Source organism: Aedes albopictus, chromosome 1, assembly GCF_035046485.1.
Source record: "Aedes albopictus strain Foshan chromosome 1, AalbF5, whole genome shotgun sequence".
NCBI lineage: Eukaryota > Metazoa > Arthropoda > Insecta > Diptera > Culicidae > Aedes > Aedes albopictus.
The window spans coordinates 157,466,712-157,485,761 of NC_085136.1; the positions used below are offsets into that span (position 1 = coordinate 157,466,712).

At 43.5% G+C, this 19,050-nt stretch overlaps 3 protein-coding genes across 4 annotated transcripts; 2 read left to right on the plus strand and 1 right to left on the minus strand.

Annotated features, from left to right (window-relative positions):
* Positions 1-316: 316 nt before the first annotated feature.
* On the minus strand, positions 317-3,349 carry LOC134285841 (uncharacterized). Of its 2 annotated transcripts, XM_062847469.1 has the most exons (3): positions 653-3,349; positions 511-592; positions 317-453 (listed from the first exon to the last, which is right to left on the minus strand). In XM_062847469.1, exon 1 carries the CDS (start codon positions 3,294-3,296, stop codon positions 765-767), a length of 2,532 nt encoding a protein of 843 aa, XP_062703453.1. In that variant the 5' UTR covers positions 3,297-3,349; the 3' UTR covers positions 317-453; positions 511-592; positions 653-764. The 2 variants fall into 2 exon arrangements, with proteins under 2 accessions (XP_062703453.1, XP_062703452.1); XM_062847468.1 differs by having other exon boundaries at positions 317-592.
* A 108-nt stretch (positions 3,350-3,457) lies between these two features.
* LOC134289674 (uncharacterized) lies at positions 3,458-4,605 on the plus strand. The gene is made up of 2 exons (XM_062855908.1): positions 3,458-4,435; positions 4,486-4,605. Exons 1-2 carry the CDS (start codon positions 3,458-3,460, stop codon positions 4,603-4,605), a joined length of 1,098 nt encoding a protein of 365 aa, XP_062711892.1.
* Positions 4,606-4,916: 311 nt separating this feature from the next.
* On the plus strand, positions 4,917-6,502 carry LOC134285843 (uncharacterized). Its single transcript, XM_062847470.1, has 2 exons — positions 4,917-6,354; positions 6,412-6,502. Exon 1 carries the CDS (start codon positions 4,955-4,957, stop codon positions 6,098-6,100), a length of 1,146 nt encoding a protein of 381 aa, XP_062703454.1. The 5' UTR covers positions 4,917-4,954; the 3' UTR covers positions 6,101-6,354; positions 6,412-6,502.
* Positions 6,503-19,050: the final 12,548 nt, after the last annotated feature.

Sequence of the window (19,050 nt, forward strand, 5' to 3'; positions counted from 1 at the left end):
AGTATCTTCGTGCCTGCCACACGATATACACATGCAAAATGGTCATTGGCAGAGGAAACTCTCAGTTAAAAACTGTGGAAGTGCTCATTGAACACTAAGCTGAGAAGCAGGCTTTGTCCCAGTGAGGACGTTACGCCAAGAAGAGGAGAGGAGGACATGAATAGTGACATCAGGTATGGCAATACCTAAATAATAATCGGCGATTTATTCATACAAATAATGATTTTTCCATAATTGAATAATACCTCAAGCAGTCCTCAACACCAAACCAATAACTCGTTGAGGTATTTTATCAATACTTACAAAATACCAAAATAAGTTATTTTCTTGTAGAGGTTCGACTGGGAAGTTGACTTAATTCTCGGGGATTTCGGCTTTCAGTCAAAGAAAAGCGTTGATTTTCTTATCTCATCGCCAACGTTTCGATCCAGATGTTGGGATCTTCTTCAGGGCCTGCGGTTTATTCGTTTAATTAGGATGGTTAACAGACTACATAAAGACTACACTTACTCGAAATTAATCAATTTTGTCCAATCCCGTGTACATCTCACGGTTGATTGTCTCGTTTTGAATTTGCACTGCACAAGTCTCACTGTGGATTTAAAGCCGTCAGAGAAGTAGTTTTGGGAACACGGAATATAAGGTTACATACTTTACTGCCAGCACCCCCGAAGGTAGTGGGTGGGTGGTACAAAATGGGAGGTCTACACCAGGAGGATCCACGACACTTGCCAACACTGCCAGAGCTAACAGCTGATCGAACATTACTGAGGGATTTGTATATTGTGTGGTGTTTGGGTGGTTGTGTCTGTCTGTGTTAGTTGGGATGGGTAGTCGTTGGATTCGGGTCGATTATAACTATTTGTAGACGACGCACGACTCTCCTCTCTTCGGGTTTTGATAGAGGAGAGTAAATGTGCGTACGCACAGCTGAGATTATCGGTGTCTGTCCGATGGTTGACCGTGTTGGATGTAGTCGCGATCTGGCACATTTCCAACACTTGCAGAGCTTGCTTCTTGTACGTTATATCGACGATAGTGGGATTGCTAATGTTGAACCGGTGTTGGTGGGTGATGCAATGGTTGATCAATGCTGATTTTTCCCGTAGTTGTTGTACTGGAAGATCGGTATATTGCTGCCCTTGCGCTAGATGCTGTTCCAGTGTGTTGACATGGGTTTGGTGTCCATACATGCGATTGCGGAGTTTATTCGCCGTCATGCCAATGTATTTGCCGGGGCAGTTTTGACAGTCGATCCTGTATATTACGTTGCTTTTGCTCATGTCCGGTACCGGATCTTTAGCATTACGATACAGCTTCCCCACTGTGTTGTTGTTGCTGTGTGAAATCCCAACAGCGAGTCCACTGCTGTGTATTATCCGTTTTAGGGATGGTGTCAGGCCTTGGATGTATGGGATCGATCGATAAATGGTTGGTTTCTCCGGTGTGTCTATACGCTGTGTCTGACGCAATAGACGATTGATGAGAGCTGAGGGATAATCATTCTTTCTGAGGTGTGTATGAATCAGCTGTTCTTGTTGTTCCGAACTGCGAGTGGTGCTCAAGCTACGGACTCGGTCGATAAAATTCCTGGCCACCGAAAGTTTTTGATCCATGGAGTGGAACGAGAAAAAGTTAAGCATTCTACCGGATGCGATAGGCTTGGTATACCAGTCCGTTTTGATGGTGCCATCTGGTAGCCTAATTACCAACAAATCCAGGAATGGTAGTTGACAGTTAACCTCCACCTCGGATGTAAACACAATCCTTGGGTTCATTGTGTTGAAAACATCTAGCACTGCGTTCACTTGGTCTTTATGAAGCACAAGGAACAAATCGTCCACATATTTTCGTATAAACTGCGGAAGAATGTTAGCAGTTCGTAATGCTCTCGTCAAAAGGTTCTCCATAACGATGTCAGCCAATATTGGAGAAAGCGGACTTCCCATTGCCGTGCCTGATATTTGGTGGTAGAATTTTTGGCGGAAACAAAAGAAACTGCTACTTATGCAGAAGTCCACGATTTCCAGGAAAAGATCCAGGTTTATGTTCGTATTAACCTGTATCTCGTTCCACATCATAATGATGTCGTGGATGACGACGTCTTTAGTAACGTTGGTGAACAACGATACTGCATCAAAAGACACCAGTACGTGGTCTGTCGGTATTGTCAATTGATTGACGTATGCGCAGAACGTTTTCGAGTCAACAGCATTATACTGACTCTTGAACGAATTTTGGAGTATATCAGCTATGAACTTACTCAAATGGTACGTAGGAGATGTTGTGTTGGGAACCACTGGCCTGAGCGGTAAGCTCGGCTTGTGTGCCTTCGGCTGTCCGTATATACGAGGACACACAGCGTTGTAGCTTGTGAGTCTGTGTTTCGTTCGGGCTTCTATCAGCTGTAGCGCGTACAGTCTCCTGACAATGTTGTTGTTGCCCCGTTCGTACCGGCTCGTTGGATCCGAGTTCACCTGCTGATATGTACTGGTATCCCCGATCAGCTGTGCCATCTTGCTTTCGTAGTCATCCAGATGCATTATGACTGTACGGTTCCCCTTGTCAGCTTCGGTGATCAGTATGTCCGGGTTTGTTTTTATGAACTTCTTGGTGATGTTGCTTGCGGTTCGACAGAATTTTTCCAGTGGATCGGTCCCGAGAGGCCTGTTTTTGTTGACGAAGTTTTGTGTCTTGTTAATAATCTGACATCTCGTTTGTTCCCGGACGGCGATATCCGTGTGCATAGCTAGGATGTTTTCGACATCCGCGATCAAATGGAAGAACGGCATCTGTGCTATGTTGGTGTATGGGAGAGCGAACTTGGGGCCGAGACTCAAGAGGATGAGGGTTTCTGGGGGTATGGTTTTGTTGGTGGCATTCAGAACAGCGCTGGAGTTTTCCGTCGGCAGTTGACTCTGATTTACCGCCACGGAGTTATTCATCAGACGGCTATATTTCCGTGCGGTTTGTTTTGATTTTCGACGGAGGTTGTCGTGGTATGCAAACTCTTGTGTTAGGAAGTAGTATGCGTATGTGTCTCGATCGGTGTGGCTCACTATTTGCTCTCGCAGTGCATCCAGCTCTTGGTTTAGTGATCGCACACGATGACAGGTATCCTGAATCTCAATGTTTAGCAGTGACTTCTGGAATCGGGAAACTGTCGAAGATAGCTTTCTGATGCAGGGACTGCTCGATGCAAGAAGCTCGTTTGTGCATCGGAGAGAGTGGAGAATGTGTGAGGGTACAACTCCATTCCGCCGGCATTTCAGCAGGAACTCTTTCCGACTTTGCATGTTGCCCAGTTTCGTGTTGTTATTGGCGTAAAGCTTCAGGAGCTGAACGGTCGGTGCGCCGTTGGCGATGAGATAAGAAAATCAACGCTTTTCTTTGACTGAAAGCCGAAATCCCCGAGAATTAAGTCAACTTCCCAGTCGAACCTCTACAAGTATTTGCAATGGCGACAAATGCACGCACATCTTTCTACACCGAAGTCCGCGAACGATACGGCGCACCGACCGTTCAGCTCCTGAAGCTTTACGCCAATAACAACACGAAACTGGGCAACATGCAAAGTCGGAAAGAGTTCCTGCTGAAATGCCGGCGGAATGGAGTTGTACCCTCACACATTCTCCACTCTCTCCGATGCACAAACGAGCTTCTTGCATCGAGCAGTCCCTGCATCAGAAAGCTATCTTCGACAGTTTCCCGATTCCAGAAGTCACTGCTAAACATTGAGATTCAGGATACCTGTCATCGTGTGCGATCACTAAACCAAGAGCTGGATGCACTGCGAGAGCAAATAGTGAGCCACACCGATCGAGACACATACGCATACTACTTCCTAACACAAGAGTTTGCATACCACGACAACCTCCGTCGAAAATCAAAACAAACCGCACGGAAATATAGCCGTCTGATGAATAACTCCGTGGCGGTAAATCAGAGTCAACTGCCGACGGAAAACTCCAGCGCTGTTCTGAATGCCACCAACAAAACCATACCCCCAGAAACCCTCATCCTCTTGAGTCTCGGCCCCAAGTTCGCTCTCCCATACACCAACATAGCACAGATGCCGTTCTTCCATTTGATCGCGGATGTCGAAAACATCCTAGCTATGCACACGGATATCGCCGTCCGGGAACAAACGAGATGTCAGATTATTAACAAGACACAAAACTTCGTCAACAAAAACAGGCCTCTCGGGACCGATCCACTGGAAAAATTCTGTCGAACCGCAAGCAACATCACCAAGAAGTTCATAAAAACAAACCCGGACATACTGATCACCGAAGCTGACAAGGGGAACCGTACAGTCATAATGCATCTGGATGACTACGAAAGCAAGATGGCACAGCTGATCGGGGATACCAGTACATATCAGCAGGTGAACTCGGATCCAACGAGCCGGTACGAACGGGGCAACAACAACATTGTCAGGAGACTGTACGCGCTACAGCTGATAGATGCCCGAACGAAACACAGACTCACAAGCTACAACGCTGTGTGTCCTCGTATATACGGACAGCCGAAGGCACACAAGCCGAGCTTACCGCTCAGGCCAGTGGTTCCCAACACAACATCTCCTACGTACCATTTGAGTAAGTTCATAGCTGATATACTCCAAAATTCGTTCAAGAGTCAGTATAATGCTGTTGACTCGAAAACGTTCTGCGCATACGTCAATCAATTGACAATACCGACAGACCACGTACTGGTGTCTTTTGATGCAGTATCGTTGTTCACCAACGTTACTAAAGACGTCGTCATCCACGACATCATTATGATGTGGAACGAGATACAGGTTAATACGAACATAAACCTGGATCTTTTCCTGGAAATCGTGGACTTCTGCATAAGTAGCAGTTTCTTTTGTTTCCGCCAAAAATTCTACCACCAAATATCAGGCACGGCAATGGGAAGTCCGCTTTCTCCAATATTGGCTGACATCGTTATGGAGAACCTTTTGACGAGAGCATTACGAACTGCTAACATTCTTCCGCAGTTTATACGAAAATATGTGGACGATTTGTTCCTTGTGCTTCATAAAGACCAAGTGAACGCAGTGCTAGATGTTTTCAACACAATGAACCCAAGGATTGTGTTTACATCCGAGGTGGAGGTTAACTGTCAACTACCATTCCTGGATTTGTTGGTAATTAGGCTACCAGATGGCACCATCAAAACGGACTGGTATACCAAGCCTATCGCATCCGGTAGAATGCTTAACTTTTTCTCGTTCCACTCCATGGATCAAAAACTTTCGGTGGCCAGGAATTTTATCGACCGAGTCCGTAGCTTGAGCACCACTCGCAGTTCGGAACAACAAGAACAGCTGATTCATACACACCTCAGAAAGAATGATTATCCCTCAGCTCTCATCAATCGTCTATTGCGTCAGACACAGCGTATAGACACACCGGAGAAACCAACCATTTATCGATCGATCCCATACATCCAAGGCCTGACACCATCCCTAAAACGGATAATACACAGCAGTGGACTCGCTGTTGGGATTTCACACAGCAACAACAACACAGTGGGGAAGCTGTATCGTAATGCTAAAGATCCGGTACCGGACATGAGCAAAAGCAACGTAATATACAGGATCGACTGTCAAAACTGCCCCGGCAAATACATTGGCATGACGGCGAATAAACTCCGCAATCGCATGTATGGACACCAAACCCATGTCAACACACTGGAACAGCATCTAGCGCAAGGGCAGCAATATACCGATCTTCCAGTACAACAACTACGGGAAAAATCAGCATTGATCAACCATTGCATCACCCACCAACACCGGTTCAACATTAGCAATCCCACTATCGTCGATATAACGTACAAGAAGCAAGCTCTGCAAGTGTTGGAAATGTGCCAGATCGCGACTACATCCAACACGGTCAACCATCGGACAGACACCGATAATCTCAGCTGTGCGTACGCACATTTACTCTCCTCTATCAAAACCCGAAGAGAGGAGAGTCGTGCGTCGTCTACAAATAGTTATAATCGACCCGAATCCAACGACTACCCATCCCAACTAACACAGACAGACACAACCACCCAAACACCACACAATATACAAATCCCTCAGTAATGTTCGATCAGCTGTTAGCTCTGGCAGTGTTGGCAAGTGTCGTGGACCCTCCTGGTGTAGACCTCCCATTTTGTACCACCCACCCACTACCTTCGGGGGTGCTGGCAGTAAAGTATGTAACCTTATATTCCGTGTTCCCAAAACTACTTCTCTGACGGCTTTAAATCCACAGTGAGACTTGTGCAGTGCAAATTCAAAACGAGACAATCAACCGTGAGATGTACACGGGATTGGACAAAATTGATTAATTTCGAGTAAGTGTAGTCTTTATGTAGTCTGTTAACCATCCTAATTAAACGAATAAACCGCAGGCCCTGAAGAAGATCCCAACATCTGGATCGAAACGTTGGCGATGAGATAAGAAAATCAACGCTTTTCTTTGACTGAAAGCCGAAATCCCCGAGAATTAAGTTATTTTCAATACCTGGGTAACCCACCAATACCTCGTCTTGGTATGATACCTGACTTTGGTATTCTGCAGTTATGTGTCAGTTATTCGTTCCTGTTTGGAATGGTGTTTAGAAGATCGCTCTTTCCCCATCGACCAGTGCACAAAGTGACATGGGTTTCCCGTCATGGCGTCACGATAATCAAATCGACTACATCTGTATCAGTCGGAAATGGAGACGGAGCCCTTTTGATGTGCGGAACAAAAGTAGCGCCGACATTCCGTCCGACTATCATCTCCTAATCATCGGGATCCGGCTGCGCATTGCGAGGAGCCATCGACGGTAGGAGAAAATCAGGCGCCGGTTCAACATGCGCCGACTGCAAGACGCTGCGGTGAAAAGGTCCTTCGCCGAGGAGCTACAGAACCGTGCTGTGGATATTCTGGAAGGTGGTGTAGCAGTCAGGAAATATGTATATAATTTTTGTGTATATTCTAATGTAAATTTTGTAAATATTATATAAATGTCTGTCGATAATCAGACTATGAAATCTCAATCAATGTTGAAGTTGAATGTTTAAATGAATAGAATTCCCGTAGCGTAGGCAATCGTAGGTTGCGAACATTTTGCTGAATCTCTCCTGATGCGGGCTCACTTTTGTCTTCGAACGGTTGGAAAGGGACAGCAGCACGACCATCGTATCGAGTTATCCTTCGTGACTTGCGATCACGAAAGTGTACGATGAGTTTTCGGGAAATGATGAATTTCCGGTTCCGAGAATTCACTGGTCTTAATCTGAGGATCACAGACTCGATCATTTCGTTCGTGACTACCCAGCCAATAAGAAGTGTGCGCGTTGTAACTTGTTCGTTGCCCATAGCAAAGTAGGGATTTTTAAAGTGACGTTAGTGCATGTTTAATTATTTAAATATATTTGGTTCGTTCTCTAGTAGTACTAAGTGTGCGTCGTGTAGGTATTGTGTGCGAAGTAGCTTAGCAGCAATTAAGAACAGGTAATTGTACTCTAAATGTGCCATGGTATGCTGGTGCTCAATGTTCGTTCTAGCCTTGTTTCATTCGCAGCGAAACTACCCGCACCCAACCGCGCAGACTCCCCCAACGAACGGAAACCTTCCCGGCCAACCGTCAACCGGCCGGAAGTCGGACGATCCGTCAACACATCGTCCGAGCGAGGCGCAGGGGACCTCATTGCCAGCTTTCGTAGAGCGATCGGCCCGTCAAACAGACTGTGACAGCCGCGGCCGTCTTAACCGCCATTGCATCACCAACCTTTTTGCGACAATGCGCGATTCGCCATTCAGCGTAGTGGCCATTGCAGATCGCCGTTGAACACGCTCGTCTTGGACGAGGCACTGACCTGGGCCACAGGTCAACGACAGCGGTAACGTAAGCCAACGAAGTCGTTAAGTCGAACAAACCTCTTTTTTTGCGTTGAGTGGAGCGTCCGCTGAGGGCGCCTCGGAGTTCTTTTTTGCCAATCACAAGACTGAAGACGATGTGCTGCTCATGCCTCGTAGCGAAGTTCGGAATCGTCGTGCGTGCGTGACGAATTGCCGCCGCCCAGATCCGGTTGTCACACCAGGAGCGCAGATGCGCCGCCAAGGGTCGTGACGTCACACACACCTAGAACACGTAGAGCACATGAGCACGATAGACAGATAGGAAGAGAGGGAGAGTAAAATTGCACACAAGATAGGAAGATAGAGAGAACGAACACATACATACCCAAGAAAATGGAATAAATACTAGCATAAGATTATGAAATAAAACCACCCAATATTCTTTTCCAACAACTATGTAGCGTTAAGTCTAATAAAACGTCCCCATTATGTGTAATAAGGTCCTCTAGTGTTTGATTAGTTGCATGTACTACCCGTCACTACGCGTTTTGTTGTCGTTCCCGTCCTCCCATTAGGAGTTTGATTGATGGGGTTCTCAGTCCGTCTCTTATTTGTTGATGCGTATCACGTCATGTATCACGTCGAGTGTCTTGTCTGCCAGTGATGAGAATTGGTAAGCAACCGCGAATATTGTCTCACTTTGAGCATGCGTGATTCTCTCACCGAATTCTCTGAGTGCCTTCGCGATTAATGGTCATGTTGAGATAATAGGGTGAACCCATTCGGTCGTTTGGTTCGTAAGTCAGCTGGAACGATCCGTAAAATTCCTTTCGGAAATATTAAATGGACTCGCCCTCAGGAGAGTCTCATCCGGGCAAATTGAAATTGGGCATAAGGTCTCCCTTGTGGAGTGGCGCTTAAGCCATGTGTTTTAAGACGGATCGCCCGGGCTGGCTATAGTGGAAGCGTAGATGGTCAATGAAGTGCCATCAACAATGCCTTCATCGCCACCGACGAGAATAGTTTGGGTACCGGAAAAAGCAGTGGATCACAGGTGTAGGAAGATAGAGGCGAAGGAACGGCAAAGCCGCAGTAGAGCGAGCGAAAACACGAGGGGCTAAAGCCGTAGCCCATCTGCGCTATTCGGCTCTCGAGAAAGTAGTGAAGCGCTCATGTAGGCAGGACAAAAGAGCAGTTGAAACGCTGGTTCGAGCACTTTGGAAACCTTTTTCAAATGTTGGCCACGTCACCAACACCTCAGCATGACCGCCAAGGTTTCTATGCATTACCCGTGTCAACACCGAAGCCCCATCATTGCAGGAGATAGAAACAGCCATCCGTAGCATGAAATCGAACAGAGCCTCGGGGGTCAATCGCGTATCAGCCGAGATGCTCAAAGCTGACCCCGTAGTATCTACACAGCTGTTGCATCAATTATTCTGCAACATATGGGAAACCGCGACATTTCCGGTCGACTGGATGCAAGGCGTCTTAGTAAAGATGCCTCAAAAGGGTGACCTGACTGTATGCGATAATTGACAGGGTATCATGTTGCTGTGTATCGTTCTCTAAGTCCTCTGCAAAGTGATCCTTAACCGGATACAGGAGAAGATTGACGCAACTCTCTGACTGCAGCAAGCAGAATTCCGCGTCGGACGATCCTGTGTGGACCATAGTGTTACTCTCCGTATCATTCTGGAGCAAATCAATGAATTCCAAGAGTTTCTCTACCTGGTGTTCATTGATTACGAAAAAGCTTTCGACCGTCTCAATCACGAAAACATGTGGGAAGCCCTCAGGTGCCAGGGTGTCCCTGGGAAAATCTGTAACGGTTTCGTGTTACGAGGTCAGATTGGTATCAACTGCATCCACTTAAGCGCCAAGCAAGCACTTCCAATCGGCTTGCTTGTGGATCAGCTTGAGTATCCCGGCCAGACTTCTCAAGACGAGTCCTTGCCACAAGTTATGATCAATTCCGAACCTACTGTGCAACAGTTAACTGCTCAAATCGCATACCCAGAACCAACGCAGGATGGGGCAAATCTCTGACGAAAACCAACTGAACTAATGATCAAGTTTTCTCTCCTCTTTCGATCAATTTACTAGTATGTGCCATAAAACGGTTCTAAATCTATTCAGGGTGAAAACATCTTTTAATGAGGTAGGGGGCAATAAAATCTTACACTCTAGTTATCTCTTATTCCCTAATGCGTGCACGCTTCTTCGACCAAAAATGGGTCTATAGGTGTTCAATGCGAACGATTATCATATACAAAAAAAAAACCAAAGCGATCTGACCTGCTTGCAGCCGTGAGGGTCCTGGCTGTATCCTTGCGATGTCGCCGTAACTCCGGTGGACTACCGGTCGATCCGTACACGTGACACCGTGCGCGGTACCGTCTCTCTGCTCACTCGTGATACCGGGTCGGAGAGGGTTCGGCTCTCGGCTAGCGAAGTAATTCGAGCAGTCCGATCGCTCGACCGGGGATGCTGTCAGTCGAACTACGATGACGGGCTATAACACCACCATCCGTGCTTATCACTCGTGGCTACGAGCCGTTCTCGTGTTATTAACACCGATCGATGGGGTTCGACAGGCGGGGTGGTGATGGACGGTGCCAATGCGCTCACGTGGTGTGAATCTCCCTTCGAGACCGATGGAGCGATATTCGGTTAGTAGCGTCCGAATTCCTCCGGAAGGCGTGGATTCCTTCGGCCCAGGGTGCGCGAGGGTCGAATACTGGCGCGGACGACGAGGCGAGCCTACAAGCTGCCGAGCTTCTGACTCGTCCCTAGAGACAGCGTGGCTGGTCGCTATCCCCTACACCCTACACTAGCACCTTCGCTTGAAGGATAGCAGTGTCCTTCAAGGAGAAAATATAACAAACGTTCGCATTAACAACGGTTGTCTTACTAGGATTCACATGTGGTCACAGTTACATTATAACGTTTCATTACCTGAGCCTCGAGGGAGGTATTACACGTGCAGTATTCTGCACTACACTTTTCTTAGTTTTTTTTTTTCGTTCAGACCATTTAATTCCAGGTTTCTTCTGCGAGGATTGTTAAAAATAGGAAACAGATTGAACAATTATCTACTTGTACACTTTTCAATCCTAGGTCACTCACAATGTCTGATTAACCGTTATGTGGCCGGCAAACTTTTTGCTTTTTTCTACACTGTGTATTTTAAATGGGTGCTGGGTACCCGGGTACCCTGCCGGCCACATAAGGGTTAAAACTTTTCGCTACCGGGCCAACTTTTGCTTTCTTAAATTCCACCTTACGTTTCTCAAACTGAAATTACAATTTAGATTTAATGAATTTTCTCTTAATAGTCACAATCTGGGCTTACACAAACTTTTCGATCGACCATCAATCACTACTGCTATATTACACTTGATTTTCTCTAATTTGCTTAGTCACTTCTAACTGGCTCACCGATCGATTTGAGAATGCTAGATCATCGGATGACTCAACCATGCTAGACCCACGCGACGCCTTCTTTTCAATAGTCTTCTTTTGTACTTTTGAGAAAAACAACATTTCAGTTCCCGTATGAACTGATGAGGCTAATCGTCATTAGTTTTAGTGATGAGATCCTCCCAGTAAGCTTGCTGCATGATAGGTTTAAATTGGTGGTTCTAAATCCCACCACCAGGGTCTCTTGTGTTACTAAAAGGTAATCGATAACCCTAGCAGGTCCCATATTTTGAAATTGAAAAATATCTTACTTGGCGATTAGGTTTGGATTAAAATTATATTTTTGTTGAACTTCTGTAACTACGTATTTATAACGTCGGCCTCATTGAAGCACAGTACAGAGCATTTTCGTGCAGAGTACTGCACAACGGTGTCTTGTCCGATCCCATCCGGGTCGTTGCTGGAGTGAGGCAAGGATGTAACGATCACCGCTACTGTTCCTCATCGTAATCGACGAGATCCTGGTAGGTGCGATGGATCGTGAACCAAATCGTGGCTTGCTGTGGCAGCTCATTGCCATAGAGCACCTAAATGAGTTCGGATTGGGTGATGACGTTGCTCTTCATGCTCTCATATGCAGGCTAAGCTCAATGCTCTTGCCAATCGCTCCTCGACGGCAGGTCTTACCATCAACGTCGTCAACAAGATCAAGCAAGCTCTGAAGAATGTTGAAAGATTCCAATATCTTGGTAGTCAAATGGCGAGTGATAACGGGAACAAGATCGACATAGTGCACGGATCAAGAAGGCGAGGGCTGCTTTTACAAGTTTAAGAAATGTATGGAATTTTTAATTCGAACGTGAAATCTGTGATGTTGGACGCCAGTGAAACTTGGTGTGTATGAAAGGAGAACACTAAATGGCTGCAGGTCTACATCAATAGATGGGCACAATTGGCCATCAATTGAATCACCAACGTGGAGCTCTGTCGTCGATGTCATCAAAAGCCGATAGCAATAGATTTTCGGGAGCGAAAGTGGAGGTGCGTTGGCCACACTCTACGCAGTGACAGAAACGAAATCTGCAAGCCAGCGTTACATTGGAACCCAGCAGGACATCACAACAGAAGCAGATCCAGAGGCCCATGGCGGCGTAGCCTCAACAACGAAATAAAGCAAGTCGACAGAAATTTGACCTGGCCAAAGGTGATGGCTGGCAATCGCCCAGGATGGATATCTTTCAACTCAGCCCTATGCACCATCGTGGGTGCTCAGAACTGAAAGCCTACAGGAATAATTCGAACAACTTTATCGAGAACTTCTTCATATTTCTTTGGGAAATCTTCCGAGGGACATTTTGGGAATTTACAGCGACACTCAAGCCTGTCACGTTCTCAGCATATTTTTAACTTCAACTAAAAATAAAGTAAACTTCGAAGTTTCATTGAAAACATTAGTTTTTATGCCATTGCCATTGGTTTGTATTTTTAAGGCTTTTTGCGGCATCATCAGCATCGGCAGCCATGTTGGATATGTGGCTCAAAATTTCAAAGTGATAATTCTCAGCCATGAAAGCGAATATTCGTTTGAAAAAGTATCATCCCATATGCTCACTTGCAGTGATTGCGATGATACTTTTTCGGCTACGTTACTGTAGAATTATCAGTTTTTTATCACTTCAAAAACGCGAGGCAAACAATCAAGCAAAAAGTCAATGATTCGTTTGAAAGCTCATTGATGCATCATGACACCTTAATGCTCCGTAGCCTACTGATTGAGGAACAAGAGTAACCTACTTCGACAAATAAATTTTAATGGATATGATCGTCATGTGATTCATTAAAATTATGCACCATGCTAGGTGAAGCAACTGGAATATGGGAAGGCTCGTTCTTTTTTTTTATCGAGTACGATGGTAATAATGATGAGGAAGGCAGCGAGTTGAGCACCCTGTGGTTCCGGCTGGAAGATTTTCAATTGCTAGAGGTGTTCTTCAAATATATTTCATGAAAGTAATTTATAAACTTCAAATTCTTTAATTTTTGCTAAATTGTTTAAAGTAAGACATGGTATTAGATACCTTATAATTTGGTATACATATTTATTTGCAGTTCAACCTGAAGCGCAGTAGCTTAATGTTTTCTGTTTCTAATGTTCATGTTTCTTGTTTGGTAAATCATGAATACTCAAAATAAGGTATTATCAAAGAAGACATTTACCTTACAGCCTTACAATACTTTTGATACATCTCTAAGTTGTTCAGCGAGCTGGTATTAGATGTATGCACGTTGGCATTAATTTTCCTTCGCGTTGTTATTTTCTTCTCGGCGGGATGACTCCGGAGGTGCATGAAAGCATCCCGTAGTCTGTGCTCAGTGAGAAATAAATTATTCGGAGGTAAAAAAATGGAAATAGGTATTGTACAATATGATACATGGCGCAAAATGTTACTGCTGCGTCGAGTCGCAGGTTTCCGGATCGGAACGGTGCTGCGTTTGTGGGCTACTTTCTACTAATGAGGACACAACAGAACCATCTTTTAAATACTAGGTATGTTAACGATCACAACTCAATGTTTAACTACAGCGCAAAATACATTCAGCATTTTAATAACCTAAGTTTTTCAAAAAAAAATACACCAAAATGACAAAAATAGGAGCAAAAGGAAAAATTTTATACTAACTTGAAAGTGTCATTCCCGTCAACCAGAGTGGACAAAATTACTTTATGGCGACCGTAACAGGACACGAACCTGCAACTTCAAATGACGACCGTTACATTGAGTTTCATGAACCCATAAGCGGTAAAAGCGTATATAGGTATTCTAAAACGGTATTCATATCGGTCTCAAGATATGAGAATGTAAAAAAAAAAATATTTGCAAATAAAGCTTTCGATTAATAAATGTGAAACTGCACATGTAACCTTAAGTTGACAAGCATGATCCGTCAAAGTGAAAGCGTTCCTGCAAGCTAAAGGCAAGGCTAAAGCATGAGCATGAGCATGAGCATAGATGACCGCACAATTCGTAGTTGCTACTCCGTGATTGACCAGAGCAATCGAAATTGCACAAGGAACCAATGAATAGGGCTTAGGACTAGCTTACTATTCTCAGTGTACACAGGTCGAGAACTCCCAACTTTAATAGGGTCAATAACGGCGCCGGCCACGTCCTTACGGTCATCGAGGATGGGAGGGAATGTTAGTAAGACAAACGTTGTTATAAAGACCGCGAATCGCTGCATCTCCACGTTTGTCTCAGGAAGGATTTTTTTTTTGTTAGTAGGGTAAGGTACATTGTCAGTCCGGGAGTCACCTATGGTTGGTGATATGATTTGACAATGGATCAATATACACAAACCGCCGTTAACAACCGACCGACGCAAAAACTAGCCAAAAAGAAAATTCTATCGCGCGTCTCCACTCCACTAGGGAGCAGAAACCTTTAGTCTATTCCACACAGAAATACACTTAACGCGACTTACTTGTCGGTGCCCGGATTTTTCTCGACCGGCGAGCCCGAACCAACACTTTTCACTCTTTTGTGTAAATGCAAAAAATGAAAGAAAATATGTATTATCAACTTTAAGTGTATTGGGAACTAGCGCCGACGGTATGCGAAAAATTCGGAAACGACTCGATCCACGACGCGTCCACCGTATACTCCAGCATTTCGACTTTGCCTCCAAAAACACACTGAACTGCCCCGTACGAAGATGAGCACTGTGAAATAGACGACGACGATGCGCTCGCGGCCGAACCAAATGAAAAAGAGGCATTTCGATTTTGCCTCCAAAAACACACTGAACTGCCCCGTACGAAGATGTGCAAGCTAAAGGCAAGGCTAAAGATGAAGAAGTGACAGAGGGACGAATGACCTTCGGGTTAAAGTCCCTCGAACCCAACAAAAGAAGAAGATGAAGAAGTGCTATAGAAACGGAAAACTGCTTAATCGATCATATTTTGATCATCGGCATAAAAATAAAAAAATAATTTTAACTGACTTAGCCAATAAAATTGAGTCAAATAAGCTTGATACGGGAAGGTGCTAATTTCTTCTTTAACACCATTGAATCAGCAGTGGTTCAATAATTTGATAATTGCTACAGCTACACCCAAGACATTTACTCTCACTCAAACTTCATTTGGCCTTTGAGCTTTAATGTTGAGCAACTTGTGGGGGGATTAAAATTTTCATTAAACAGAAAGAAAATTAATTTCCATACTCAACTCCTGCTCACCGAACCATTCACCGGGACGGGACGACGACTGGGACGCCTTTTTGTGTGGGGAAGAAAATCGTTCTTCGTTTCGCTTGTCTGATGATTTTCAACCTTTTAGAAATTGGTCTGTGAAAGGATTGAAGAGCAAGTATAATAGTGCGGCTCCATTCCACGAGTTAATGGCACAGGCAAATTCTCCCGTGCTCGACGTCGTCGGTCGTTCTGATCGGACTCACTATGACTAGAAGATGGAAGGTGAAGCGATGTACAGCCCTTAAAGGTTAATTTCAAAGTGGCATGAAGAGGAAGAGAAGTTTTATAACGCATCATCCCGTATAGGTGAGTTTGAAATGATCCTGTAGAACATGAGAAACTCCAGCAATCATGAACGTAAAAAGGATGCAAAAATGTCTAAAACTACTCCATGAATGACTATTTTGTCGGAATGGATCAAAACTGTATGTTTTGCTGATGAACCTGTTGTATCCAGTTAAGTTTTGGGTGGTAGAAAAAGAAGCGTACTTTAGGGATGAACGAAAGGGATTTAAATTTGCGCGAATCTTTCCACACTAAACGAAACAATGGATTTGCTCAAACTGTTATCGCATGTTATTTGAAGATTAATCTTGAGATCATCGCATTTTGATTTATATACTTTCCTTGTTATTCTTCTTGTTCTTCTCATTCTTCTTCTTTTATCCAATCTTCTAAATTTTCCTTTTAAATCTTCTTTTTCCTCTGCATTTTTTATATTTTTCTTCGTTTTCTTCTCAATATTCTTATCGTACTGCTCATCTTTCTTTTCTGTTTTTCTACTTTTTTTCTTTCTCATACTTATTCTTTTTATATTCAATTTTTTTCTCATGATGCAGAAATTCATCAATGAACTTACATGGATTAGAAGGGCCCATATAGCCGAGGCGGTAAACGCACGGGTATTCAGCATGACCATGCTGAGGGTGACGGGTTCGATTCCCGGTCGGTCCAGGATCTTTTCGTAAAGGAAATTTCCTTGACTTCCTTGGGCATAGAGTATCTTCGTGCCTGCCACACGATATACGCATGCAAAATGGTCATTGGCAGAGGAAGCTCTCAGTTAATAACTGTGGAAGTGCTCATAGAACACTAAGCTGAGAATCAGGCTTTGTCCCAGTGAGGACGTTACGCCAAGAAGAGGAGGACATGGATTAGAATTTCGATGGAAGATCTGAATATTATCTTCTTATTCCAACTTCATCCTTTTCGAGTAGAAATTATGCTCGTGATAACAAATCTGGCTACAAACCCACCTTCTCTTGATATCTTTATCCACTACTGCACTTCTATGTGAGTAAAAAAAAGTGTGGCGGTGTGGTTGCCTGGTACATTAGCTGATTGAAAAATCCTTTTCGTTATCCGTTTTTGCATTACTGCGAAAAATGATAGTGCTTTGCCGGGATAGTCATGTGCTTACCGTAACACTTCTACTGATGAGAACAAAAATCACTACCGACAGATAAACGTGAACTTTTATGCACTGCAATATATGGGATAGCAAAAGGAAAAAAAAAACTATGTATTTCTGACGCATTGGCATCACATTTGTTTCATCTGACAAGGATGGCAGTATATGACAGTAAATTAAAGTTTAATGTCCCCAGAAGTAAATTATTTCAATCCCGGAGACCATGTTGATTTCGTTAGTCTGATGTAAGCCTCTGATGATCCAAACAATTTATACACTTCAAAATAAACAGCTTAATAGCGTAGAGCAATGATCAAACTTTCATCCAACAGAAGTACGAGGAGAGGGGCGTTTCTGGAAGCAGGGTACAAATGTTGCAATTATGTCCGGTATGCGTTGGTCCGGTGTCCTGCCCTGCGTACAGCACAATACCTCCACCTACAATGACGACCAAACTCACGTGAGTATTCCCCTTGGATTGTGATGCCATCTGAGCTCGATCCGGCGAAGGTTGGCGTATACGAGTATAACCATACTGAGACGAGACACGTCCAATCCAAATGAACTGATGCAGTTAGCTTCTGCATATCTGAGATGCTTGAATTGATAGTTCTTGAAAAGATAAATAAATTGAAACGCAAAGTATATCAGATGCTGGTTAAAAATAAAACAAAATTGTCATAATTAAGAAAATTTAAGAGATACAGGGGATAGGCAAAATTATCAAAACAGGCAAAATTTTCACTTTAAAAAAAATGGTCAACTAGCTGTAACTTTACGAAAAGTGCATCAAATTTCTCAAATTTTTACTGTAAATTGGTCAACTAGATGTCTATCAATGGTCAAAATTTGGGAAAGATCGGGCTATTCTACAAGGAGATAGAAAGATCCTAGTAAAAGTCGTAATTATCGGGTAGCCAACTTTGATCTGTTATACCTGGGCATTTTTTTATTACCGAACGGGATTGGGCCGAAGGGTTCCAGATTTTCATGAAACTTTTTCCACAGGCAGGGCTCATGAATATATGAACAAAAAAAAAATTGAGAAAAAAATCGGAGTCGCCTATTTTCCCGGGAAACTCAGGTAGAAATTCTTTGTTTACCCGTGACACTACTTACTTTGAAAAATCATAACTCAAGAACGAAGCATCATAGAAAAAAAAGTTTTTTTCAGAAAATGAAAGCAAATTTCATTCTCAGAAATCCAAAAAAATATGAATTGGAAAAAGTTTTCCACAAAATTTTTCACAGTTGAGAAAATTCGTAGAAGTCGGAAAAACAATGCCCGAATTCGTAAAAAAAATACCAAAACAATATTTTTGAAGGAAAATGTACAAAATTTTCCACCGTTGAGGAATTTCATAAAGAAAAGCCGGAAAAACTATGCCTCAGTTCGCGGGAAATTTTTAAAAATATATTTTTGAAAAGGTTGTTTCATAAGCTTCGATGGCTGAAATTTTTGGAATGCACTTATTTTTCGTTCTTGAGTTATGGCCAATTATGTGAAAAATGGCCATATAATATACAGGCGATGGCCAAAATGTGTGGGATAGGCAACTTTTTTTCTCTCACAAAAAAGTTCAACATGCTGTAACTTTTCATAGAGCACATCAAAAAATTTCAGATTTTGACTGTTTGTCAACCTACAGGGGATGGCCAAAATGTTTGGGATAGGCAACTTTTTTTTCTCTCACAAAAAAGTTCAACATGCTGTAACTTTTCATAGAGCACATCAAAAAATTTCAGAATTTGACTGTTTGTCAACCTATTATATGTACATCATTGGTACAAATTTGGGCTCGATTGATTAATCTTTCGCAAAGGTAGAACCTTTCGGGTAAAACACTATTTTTCAGACAACTCATTTTTGAGCTGTCATATCTCGGAAACCAGTGAACCGAATTAAATGAAGTCTTGAACGTACACTAACAATATGTAAATGCTTCACTAACTATTAAAACATAGGTACTTTTTAAACGTAGAAAAACGTTATCATGGATTGACGCTTTTTGGATTTTTCTCGATAAAATGTAATTTTTTCACATCAATGTCAATAAATTTTAGTGTTGATATCCAAAGATTTGGTATTGTAAATTTGGGGCTGTCCATAAA

Bases quoted from the DNA above. Each gene is read 5' to 3' on its own strand.
- LOC134285841 (XM_062847469.1), bottom strand. From the start codon at position 3,296: ATGCAAAGTCGGAAAGAGTTCCTGCTGAAATGCCGGCGGAATGGAGTT.
- LOC134289674 (XM_062855908.1), top strand. From the start codon at position 3,458: ATGGCGACAAATGCACGCACATCTTTCTACACCGAAGTCCGCGAACGA. The intron at 4,436-4,485 runs GTCAGGAGACTG...AACGAAACACAG, and splicing joins AACGGGGCAACAACAACATT to ACTCACAAGCTACAACGCTG.
- LOC134285843 (XM_062847470.1), top strand. From the start codon at position 4,955: ATGGAGAACCTTTTGACGAGAGCATTACGAACTGCTAACATTCTTCCG.